The sequence below is a fragment of the Anneissia japonica genome, unplaced genomic scaffold, assembly GCF_011630105.1.
Source record: "Anneissia japonica isolate Jap-2015-1 unplaced genomic scaffold, ASM1163010v1 scaffold287834_len5846547_cov211, whole genome shotgun sequence".
In the NCBI taxonomy this organism is placed as follows: Eukaryota; Metazoa; Echinodermata; class Crinoidea; order Comatulida; family Comatulidae; genus Anneissia; species Anneissia japonica.
Window position 1 is genome coordinate 3,809,533 of NW_022704992.1, and position 11,467 is coordinate 3,820,999.

Genomic DNA, 11,467 nt, shown 5'->3' on the forward strand with positions numbered 1-11,467 from the left:
TTCTTCCCACATGGGGTTAGTATCCAGGACAGGGGGACTCTTAACTTGGATGGTTTTCTATAATTATCCTTTTTAAATAAATAATCCCATAATTAACAGAAAAAGAGGAGTAGTATAACCCCCTTTTCCATTTTCCTGGCGATGTGGGAAAATCATTTGTACAACATAGGCCTATCAATTTCTTTTTTCTTGATCCTGGCTGTAACGAAAAGTTAAATTAAAATTTCACGAACTGACAAAAAAAACCTCACACAGATCTTTGATCCATCGTCAGGAACTATTGATGCCACCACTGGTGGTTATAATATAATGAATTAAAAAGGTAAATATTATTAGCATATCAGATTATGGTTGATTATGCTAAAAACAAGATTAAACCCATACAGAAATTAAAATCTGGAAAGAAACAAGAGCTACGGTATTGTTAGTAGCTCACACTCCTACCAAGTAAACTAGTACAGTACTGTAGTAGTAAATCGTCGTTTGGTGCCTAGATTCGCTTGCTGTAGTTTGGCTTTGCTCGGTTCGGCTCTGCTCGATGTTAGGGCTATCATATATTAATGGTTTATATATTAAAAGTAGCCTAGTTTAGGTTATTAGGAACACTTTAGAATCAGTGACACGCTCTTTTCCGAGTGGTGCATCCAATAGGCATATGCAGACTGAACAATCTTAATAAATCTAATTCAATAAAACGAATGATATAAAAAAACAAACTTAGCTACAAATCATCCTAATTCAAATTCAAATGACATTTATTTAATGATGGAAATAATAATAGAATACAAATAACTTAACCACCACCATTAGGATCATGAGTAGAAGTAAAAAACTTGTCTCGTCATGACCCCCTCCCACCCAAAAAAATTAATTAATTAATTAAAAAAATAAAAAATAAATAAATAATTTTGATAATTATAACTAAAACTTGAAACTTAAAGCTACCGACAACATAATCATGAATGAAATACCACAGGCCTAGATACAACTGAATATTAAGTTTTGGAGCGTTACTGCACCGTACATGTCTTTACATTTACAAAGGTCCGATATACTAATGGCTCTATTGATTGATGTATAATTCGGACCGAAGTCGCCATTCTTTTTGTTAGATATTGTCTTTAGCTCTTATCTACAATTTGACCTAAAGTTAGATCTACTAAAGTTATGAGTATGATCAACAAAGTTATAGTCAAATGCATTTACAATTCATTACCATACAATGAACTTTGAATAATAAATGTAAAGTGTAAAGTACCGGTACTTTACACTCAAACAAAAGGAATCCGTACTGTTTTTTTTTTCTTTTTAATTATTATTGTTTTTGGTATCTCTGTTTACAAAAAATCCAATTGGCAACGAAGACTTTCTGGCTTCGAGAGACAGTTCGATTGTATTTTATTTTTATATTTCATTAAGTTGGTAACGTAATAATATGACTTGGTTCGAATTTAGGGGCTTCTTTAAAAATTACACATGGTAATTGTAGATTTTTGTTGAGCCCTAGCTAATTGTTATTTTCGTTATTTATTAATTAAACGTTTTGACCAACCATCCTATATAAAGTGGGTTCGCTATTCGCTATTATTAAAAAAATGAATGTCGCCCTCAAACACTGTTGCCCTTAAGAACGACTGTAAAAAAAAGACTACGACATTAGACTCCTAGCTGGTAATCATCCGGGAGCTTGGCGGGCTGGTAGGTGTTTGTGAAAGTTCTTAGGAGTAGCCTGTATTATTGATTGTTTATAAACAAAATTAAAGCATAAAGAAGAAAACAATCAGCGTAAGTTTTGTCTACAATGTCGAAAGAAGCAAGGCCAGAGTTGTTTTCGGTACGTAAGATTTAGTATAGGCCTAAGTTTACATTGTTTTTGGGACTCTCCTGTTTTGTGTTGATGCTCAGAGCAGCAGCGTGCAAATAGCGCTCTCTCTGCTCTGCCTTTCCGCTGTTTGATTTATTGTGTTACCGATGCCTAGGCCTAACTAAGGCTAGCTGAACTTGTGGTTTGTTATTCCCCATACAATTAATATTATATACGGACAAAATGCGAGTGTTTATTCTTTAATTTCGAAATAATATAACGAAATGAATGTAGGAAGGAAATGTCTACTGTTGGCCTACATAATGCATGCATGCTTCCGAATTGTTTTGTGTGTGAGTGTGTTTTTGTTTTGGGTTTTTTTTTGGTTTTTTTTGCTTTGTTTTCTACTCCACCAGCGGCTGCATTGGTTTTCAATTCCGGTGATTTTACAAACAAAATGTTAACAATGCCCAGGGCCTAGGCCCTAGCCTATCTATACATCTGCCTTATGCCCTAGCTAGGAAGGCCTAGTATTATATAGGCTATATGAGTGAGAAGAGGGTGCTACACTCCAGTAGCTAGGCCAAGCAAGGGTCTGAGGTGTTTGTTCTAAGCTATGCAATTTGCAATTGAATTAAGATTGTTACAGTTTTATCAAATCTATTCTTATGGGCAGTCTTTTTGATGTGTAAGACCATTCCGTCCACAAAAAGTTTGGCGTTTGAGTGGAATACATTTTGAATTGTATGTTTTCAGTCGATTCAATTAATTAATTGAATGAAGGACTATTAAAATTCATTACCCCAGTCTAATTATAAAGTATGTTGTGACTTGCAGTACAAATAATAAAAGTCTGTAAGAAAATTTTACTTTGAGCGGGTACTTGGTATTCAGGAAACCCGCAAAGGAGTAAGCCTTTGAATAAATGATTTAAAGTTGACTAGGTCTCAACATGACTCCCAAGGTAGACCCGTTTAAATTTATATATAATGTTTAAATTTTAAAATTTACAGTTATTGTACTAAATTGCATCAGTGTTTTCAAGTGGAAGTTAAACGAGCACTGGAAGAATAATTTTAAATGTTCTTTTCTAGTGTATTGAGTCCGTTTAATAGGGTAGGAGGTGTTGGTTTGCGGCCGAAACAAATAACATTCTAGCTGTTAAGGGGTGTGGATACTGTCTGTAGGCTAGGAGGGGTGTGGATAGGCTACAGTAGGCCTTTGAATTCAATACATATTTTACAGGGCATGGTTATTTTTCATTTTACACATATTCTCTTTGTTGATTGGTAGAGCTGTCAAACAACAGTAGGCCTAAAATACTGTACCATCCAAACAAAGGAAGTCAATTATCATGGTCCGAATGATACAGAAAGGAAAAGTTATGTACCTGTACAGTATAATTAAATTACAGTATACTGTAAGAGTTGTGAAGTTATTTATGACCGACAGAAAAATTATTAAATTATCGCTCTTTCAATAATTATTTTTAAATGCAAGACCGGCATTTTTCTACTGTAGATGTCAAACGTTCACAGAGAGAAGACAACTTTGAATGCATGATTGAATTACTGAATTCATAAAATTATTATTTCTTTCTCAAAGATAAATTTAATTCATTTTATCTGATTACTAGACAGTCTACATCTCAACATCACATTCTTTTGTGATAGCATCCCAAGCAAGAGCCCAAGATGGCTTTACTTTATTTTTACCTCACACAATTGCTATTTTTTGTCAGCACCTGGATATTGCTCGTAGAATTTTATTTTTGATTTATCTCTCCCTATTCCGACAATCTTTTAGAAATACAGTTCACAAAAATAGCTTGCTGATCAGACTAGGAATTGCTGTAACTCTGAAAATGAAATTATTCACTGACAATACAGTATGATCATGTGGTTGGTCCCATATACTGTATGCTTTCACAACAGGGTCATGTTAATGGTTGTATGACAAGTACTCTTTGATTTATGGATGATTGAGTTGATCAATTATTATTTATATTGATTTTATAGGGATGGGGTTACATACCAGACAAAGTGAAAAAGGCACAAAAGAAAGTCGAGTCTTCACCATACGATGTAGATGCATGGAGTGTACTGTTACGAGAAGCAGCTGTAAGCCATTTTAATTTACATTAAAGTGTTTAAACTGATAAATTCATGTTGTTAAAAGACATCAGTTCCCAAATTTAAATATAGCATTATTAAAGGGTAAATTTATTTACAGCCATTTTCCAATCAAAATATAAGTTTTTAACACATGATTAAGTTAGTTATTTAATAAAAAATATTTCTTAAAATTGTAAAATACAGTTAAAATAGACTTAAAATTAATAATGATGCGTTGAGAAGGTTTAATAAATTATTGCTCAATTAAAAGAATATTAAATGAGATACTATAATATAGGTTTCACTCTTCATACAATGCTGTTAATGTCACTGTGTAACAGGCCTGCTGAGTAAACACAATCAAGTGTTTAACTGGATTTTTTACATTAAGGCAGATATAATTATTATTAAGCAGTATTATAGTAAAGCAAAAGTACTGTAGAACTTAAAGATAGTTGTTTATCTAGTTCTACTTTTAATTACTGTTTATGATAAAATACTGTAGCGCTGCTCATCATATTAATTAATATTATGAATAATAATTGTTTTTAATACATCCACAGAATCAACCAGTGGAGAAGGCAAGACCATTGTATGAGCAACTGGTTGCTACGTTTCCTAACTCAGGGAGGTACTGGAAGGCTTACACTGACCAAGAGGTTACTAGCACACTTTATTTTACTTTCTTGCTAATGATTAAATTAATACTTAAGATTTACAGTCAAACTTGAAGGAAGAATCTAAATGTGCGCATTAATGACAGATCTTTGCATTGAGCTTACTTTTGAAATTACACATTTTAAGAAAGTCAAATAATTAATTTATCTAAACAAGGAAGAATAGAACAACAAACTAAAACATTGGTAATGTAGTTGATAATTGCTAGATAGCATGATAAGCACATTGACTAATAAATTTCTACCTTCAATTGTTGACCTGGTGTTGATTTTCATGTTCAGAGATATTTTTATATATATTTTGATGCTAGAATGGGTGTTTATTGGCCATCACAGAATTGGCATGCATTATCTGTTCATGCTTAAGTCTGTGATCATTGGCATTCGCACAGTAAATGAGTCTTACTGACTGATTTGTGTACTGCGTTTTCTTTGTTGTCTCTTTTTATTGGACAGTTTTCAATGAAGTCGAGAAAGAGAGAAGAGGTGATCCAATTAGTGAGAGGTTTGTTTGAAGACTGGGAGGTGAATGAAGATTGAAAGTTGAGTGCTTGTATGTACGTGGAAGAAAGTTGAAATGTGATAAAAATATTTTATTAAAATAATTATAATCTTTTTTTGTCTTTATTCTAATTGGAAATCAGAAATTTGGGCTGGGGACCTGCCAAAGCCGCAGTGCAGTGCCATCTGACTTAACTACAACATATAACAGACACACATGAATACAAATATTCTCCTTAAATCGCCAAACTCTAAATATGAGGGTTATTCGAGAAGCAAAGCAATCAGATTCCAATTAAAACCTGACGTTGGCCGGGTTTGGACTGGAGTCATCAGCACAATAAACAAGAACAATATCTCAGCCAACCACTCTTTAAAGTACTGTAATTATAATTAAATAATTCTGAGCTACAAAATAGCAATAAGACTAATGGATTTTAATTAAAACAACTAAGGTAATACTAATACTACATTAATATGTGTAAACCAATGTAGATAACATAAACAAATAAAAATTATAAATGCTGCAGAAGAATCGTATAAAAAAATATGAAAGATGTGAAAAGGAAGAGGGTGTTTGCATGAATGCTTGTTGTAGTATGTTGGATGGAAGTGGTGGCTGCTTGTATCCTAGATAATCTGATTAAATGCCCTAATTATCACTAATACAGGTCATCTTCAGATGAGATCAATTACAGTGTCAAACACATGACAAGTCTACACCACCTGGCAAGAACTATGTATTGTTGACATGCTCTCAGGGACAGATGCTCCTTCACAAAACAAACTTTAAATTCTAATTCATTAACTTTAAGTTATGTTCCAAGTGCATTAACCTAGTCTGTACTATAATTCACTTTTACTCTATAGCACACTTCTATTACAAGAAAGTTGGTTTGTACAGTACATTCATTTCTTGCATTTCCATCCTTATTAACTCTTAGCAAATTTTCCATGTTTTACTTTTTTTAGTTCTTGGCTGTTATTCATTTCATACACCTTTTCATTTTTAGGGTAACATATAATAAACATAAGCCACAGTGATGTCTTTGAGTATCTTGTGTCTAATTTGCGCCCAAGAGTGGAAGGGAAGTAAAAGCACATGAGTACCGAATGGTATGTTTTGTACTGTATGCATTGATTATGATGGTGTGATTTCTGAATGAATTGTGTGGACTGGAATATTTTCTTGTTTTATTTTATCTTGATCCTCCTAACATACAAATTCTTTTTTTCAGCAAGCATGTTTATGGTGTTAGACATATTACAGTAATGTCATTTTCAATTGGATTAATTTAATTATTGCTACAATTTTTTATGAATAAATTATGTGGCCTTGCTACAATACAGTAGTGATTTTTTTATGGAAGGAAAATCTAAACAGTAATATTATTAGCAAGGACATGCATGTCAAACAGGTGCTGTTGTGATGGGTACAGTACATCATTTGTCTCTTTTCCAAGCCGCAGTGCAACTTGCCATTAATAAATTGTATTATCACTTTCATTAATATTTTATCTTATGTGAAACATAGTTAAACTTTACATATATGGTTTTTAAGGGTTATACGACAATGTATTATTAAGATTATTTTAGATAATTTGAAATTTTGTTGATAAGGTTTAACTCTTTAATTACACATGTTGATTAAAAAAGCCAATTGAGGTTTATTATGAGAAATTGGCAGATACATTTTTTGTGTTATTAAAACTGTTGTACATAGAGGTGTTATACATTGTGATTGATTTAGTGTATTAGCACAAGATCATTTTACAGACATACGTACAGTATATACACACAACAGTATAAGGTAAGTTCCACCATGAAGGTATATGGTACCACAATTATATACAGTTTACATTACAAATATATAGTGAGTCTGTAATTGTATACCAGCATGTATAACAGTGCCTTGTTTTGTTTCAGTGCAAAACATTTAGTGATAATATTATTACCAATGTTATAACTAAAGGTGTAAATTTGTTTCATCTTCAGTATTTACTTTGCCCCACAATAACAAATCTGGGTCACCCTTTTGTTTGGGTTGGAACATTCCAGTCATTATTTTTAATTCCTCATTGCTAACAACCCCTCCATGCCACTGCTATAAAAGCCTTGTAATTCCTGATTTGTCTGAAGAAACTATTGCTGCGAGTATATATAAAAAGTGTGAGAATGAATGGTAAAAGATATAGGTCAACTACAGTACAAATACATTTTTAATATGTGGTTGTGTTCAGCAGTGACCTCCTAATAGTTGAAAATACAATGGGGTCTAAAAATAATCAGCCATATTGAACATGGTTTGTGTATTGCTATTCCATAGTACGATGGTTTTTAGATTAAAATAAAATTGTACAATTATTTCTTTATACAAATTACAATAATAGGATATCTTGAGGTGTGTCCAGTGGTGCATACTGTATGTCTCTTCCCCCACCCCAAAAAAGTTTCCTCCTTTTATAAAATATCGCGCTTGTGGTTGAAAATGACCTCATTTTGTGAACTAGGTTCCCCCATCTCTTAATCATCAAACTTCACCTTCATATGCCCTTCCCCTTTCAAGACTTGTGTATATACACCCCTTAAAGATGTATTGTCCCATGCTAAATACCAAAAATTCATAAAAATATTTTTTGAAATTAATTGCCCATTTGAAGTAACATAAAAGTTAACTTGAACATAGAAATTAGTGTATTTAAAAAATGTCTACCCATCAGTTTACAGCGAAAAATGATAGAAACACTTCCAGTCACTGGAAGTGTTTTATTATTTTTATTATAATTTTTTGGTTAAAAAATCAATGTACAAATTTTTTTAATTCAATAATTTTTATGCACAAGTTCATAATTTGTATGCTATTGCAATATGAGCAAGTTTGTTTCAAAATAATTTTTTATTATTTTTTGACATCAGCAAGGGACAATACATCTTTAAGAATGTGCATGAAGCTTTGGTCATTTTTAAAAACGAAGTGTACTGTTCCATGAGAATCAGTGGCACCAGAGGGAGGGGAGGTTGCGGAAAATTGCGCTACTTCTGTGGGGAAAACATGATCTCTGACCCCATGTCACCGGATGCCACTTGATGTTGGACTAAAAATAACTTGCAGATCTTACCCAAGTTATTGTGAAAGCTGTTCCAAATTGTGTGGATTAAAAACACATTTTGTTATTCAAGCAATAAAAGTGCTTTCCCAGAGGCTATAGACGCCCAATTGGTTTGGATCCAGCAATTTTTTGAGCCACCACTGGCTTCGCTTCTCTACCATCTACATTAACTGCCAGTAAAGGTATTTTGGAACTTCAGTATTAAGCCAAAAACAATAATTTGTTGCCCTGATCGACCTCAAAAATCTAGTAATGTACTGTATTAGCTCATGTTTTTACTTGGTTAATAGGATCTGGAGCTAAAAAAGCTCAAGTTTCCTTCCAAGGTTTTGATGCACACACCATCTTCCAGGATCCTTAAATTTGCCAAAGTTTTCTTTTTTATTTGGCATCTCTTCTCTCTTCTTTTCCAGTTATTTGCATCACTCTTTATCTTTATCAGTATTCTTTAATCCGTGGTTTACATTTGGGGACTTCGTATTTATTGTGCTTCTTTGCCTTTCTTGACCTTTTGTACAGTAGGTATCTGTACCTCACCCATACTACCAACATTTACTTGCCATTGACAAATGACTAGTATTGTTTCGGTTTTCTGGTCTACAGTTCTTAGCCTATACTTGTCAATTTTGTAACCAACTTTTCCTTACCCCATATTTTTACAACTTCTCATCCTGTTTATTTTTCAGCGATTCTGCGTGCAAGTTAGGTAGATAAGAGCACACTGGTTGTAATTATTATTAAAATGTACTGCACATCTAAATATGGCCTGGGACACAGAGTGAACGAAGGTTTCACATCGCAGTCGCTCCCCTTATAGAATATAATATTTTAGTCTGTCTTGGCTACTGTATGTGAAATTTATACACAGAACAACTGAAAAAACTTCATATATTTCGTTAACATCGTAGGCCTATTTGAAGCTTTGTTGTACGGAGGCTGGATAAAGAACTGAATATTCAGCATTTTCCCGCTAAGTAGACCCACACAAAACAACTACCACCATTTGTTTGTATAGAAACACGACCGAGTACGCGTTTTTTAAGGTTGTGGGGTAAGTGCGTGTTGCTAGCAGCCCCGCCTGTTGAATAACACGTTTTGATTGGTCAGTTAATTTGACTTTTCCGAAGCGTCCATTTGGTTGTGTCATTTCCGACTGTCACATCATAGTCGATATATACGTGTAGACCAACAACATGTGTGTTGCGCTCGCTATGCTATACTGTATGTGCAGCTTAAAGTCGTCAGTAGGATAATGAATATGAATTACACAACACGTGTAATAAGATTGCCCGTGCTTTTACCTCGTGTGCGTTTTAATTAATTTAACCGATACCAACATTGATCTCAATTGAACAACAGAACTTATCTTAGCTTATCTTTGACACAGACACTCGTCACGTTGAGATTATTTCTGTTGTTTGAAAATTACTTTCCATTTTTACAATGTGATCACCTCAACCATGGTGGAGCTGAGGTAAATGTGGGTCATTTTTAGGGTATCGGACTCCTTGTCTCAATATCTGGGACTGGTATTGTTTTTAACTACTTCAGTACATGAGTGGATTTTTTGTGCTACGGTAGTGTACTAGAACCTGGGGTACAAGTTTTCCTTCCCCAACGACTCCATTCCCTAATTTTTAACAAAACAAGGCCTATCATATTTGATGTTGAAACACCAAGGCTAATACCTTTAGGAAGACTTGTAGGCCTATAAAAGAAAGTACACAATTTATGTTGGCCTGCCGCTGTTCACAACACATTGGAACTGGCCACCAACTTAAAAAGGTTGAATACGCGGGGTGGTGGGGGGGGGGGACGGTATCACGTGATTTACCCGTTTGAGGTTTCTGTAGTCTCATCACCCCCTGCTATGGCAGACGTCTGGTCAAATGTTTTGTAAACGTTTTGTCGTAGATTCATTTTTAAAAAATCCGCCTTCCCAAGCCCCCGCCCAGCCCCGATTTTGTTTATTGATGTAGCTCTAAACTAGGCCTATATGTTTTTGACCTAAGGGTCAATATATTACAGTACTATGCGTCAGTTGCTAGATTACTGTATACTACTTCACAGGAGCTCCATGTACTTCTCCGCCTGGGCTGCCCTGGAAATACTTCTGAAAATATTTCTCCACTCTTCTATTTTGCAATTTATTTCTTTACTGCATATACTGTACTAAGTTTACAGCAGGCTAGAATAATGAAGTTATTAAAATGGAAATTGATGTAAAAAAATATTGTTGTATATATCGGAGTTGTTATAAAACAATATGAACAAAATTTAGGGGGGTGGGGGTTGTCAGAAAAAGTCTATCGAAATCTTGGTTCCATAGAGTATGGGGTTCACGATCGACCCTGTTTTTGGATGTTGAATAACGCACACTGTTTCACATGCAACATCACACAGTACCATTCGAAGTCATTTTATTATTACCATGTTCACTATTAGTATTACCCCATTGTATTACTTCAATTAATCAAAACACATCCGCTTAATCACTGGTGATTGTTAGATGCACAGAAACACTTCCAGTGTCTGTCGATTTCAATATTGTATACAGTGGCGTGTCTAATGGTATTAAAATTTTTGTGGCTAATGGGGGAGGGGGTGTAGTTGAGAGAGGACTCGATGACAAAGTGAGGGGCGCTAGCTGGACAAATAAGTTTTTATTAGGTTAATAAAAAATAAAGCGATTTTTTTTTGCTACATAGTGGAGGTAAAGGGGGTTGTGACCCTGCATCCCCTAGATACTGTACCCACTAACTGTAGACCTACGGTACACACCAATCGTAACCGTATTAGAACCGCCCCCCCCCCCCTCACTTGCTAAGCTGACGTCGAGACTGAAACAAAGCTATGCAATAATTTATGCATTTTTGTTTGATTGTAATTTTTATTCTCATCTGTTATGTAGAGATCTTGGCCGGCACGTTTAGAAATTTTTCTTTTTCCTTTGTTAACAAGAAAGTTGAGTCTGTCCAAAAAGCTTACGATTTCCTTTGCCATTTTGAGTTGACGTTACCTTAATGTATTAAGGGTTACTCAAGCACATTCGAGACTTTATATTTGCGGGGTTTTTTTGACATTGTGAACACCGTATTGCCACTCTATCATGATGTATTTAATTGGTCTTTAACCTTTCGATTTAATACTGAGTTACCATGAGTCGACCAGACTAATTCTGGAATAAGCCTACGGTCTCCCTTTTATACGGGCCGTGCTGCTTTCAATTCAATATAATATAGTGCCGGTAATGATCTTTAC

General features: G+C 34.3%; 1 protein-coding gene across 1 annotated transcript in view; it reads left to right on the forward strand.

Annotated features, from left to right (window-relative positions):
* Positions 1 to 1,669: 1,669 nt before the first annotated feature.
* LOC117104843 (cleavage stimulation factor subunit 3-like) overlaps positions 1,670 to 11,467 on the forward strand; it is a 26,560-nt gene continuing 16,762 nt past the window's right edge. Inside the window, 3 exon segments of the mRNA XM_033245679.1 lie at positions 1,670 to 1,834; positions 3,823 to 3,924; positions 4,482 to 4,577. Coding sequence (XP_033101570.1) covers positions 1,802 to 1,834; positions 3,823 to 3,924; positions 4,482 to 4,577 — 231 coding nt within the window. The 5' untranslated portion in view covers positions 1,670 to 1,801.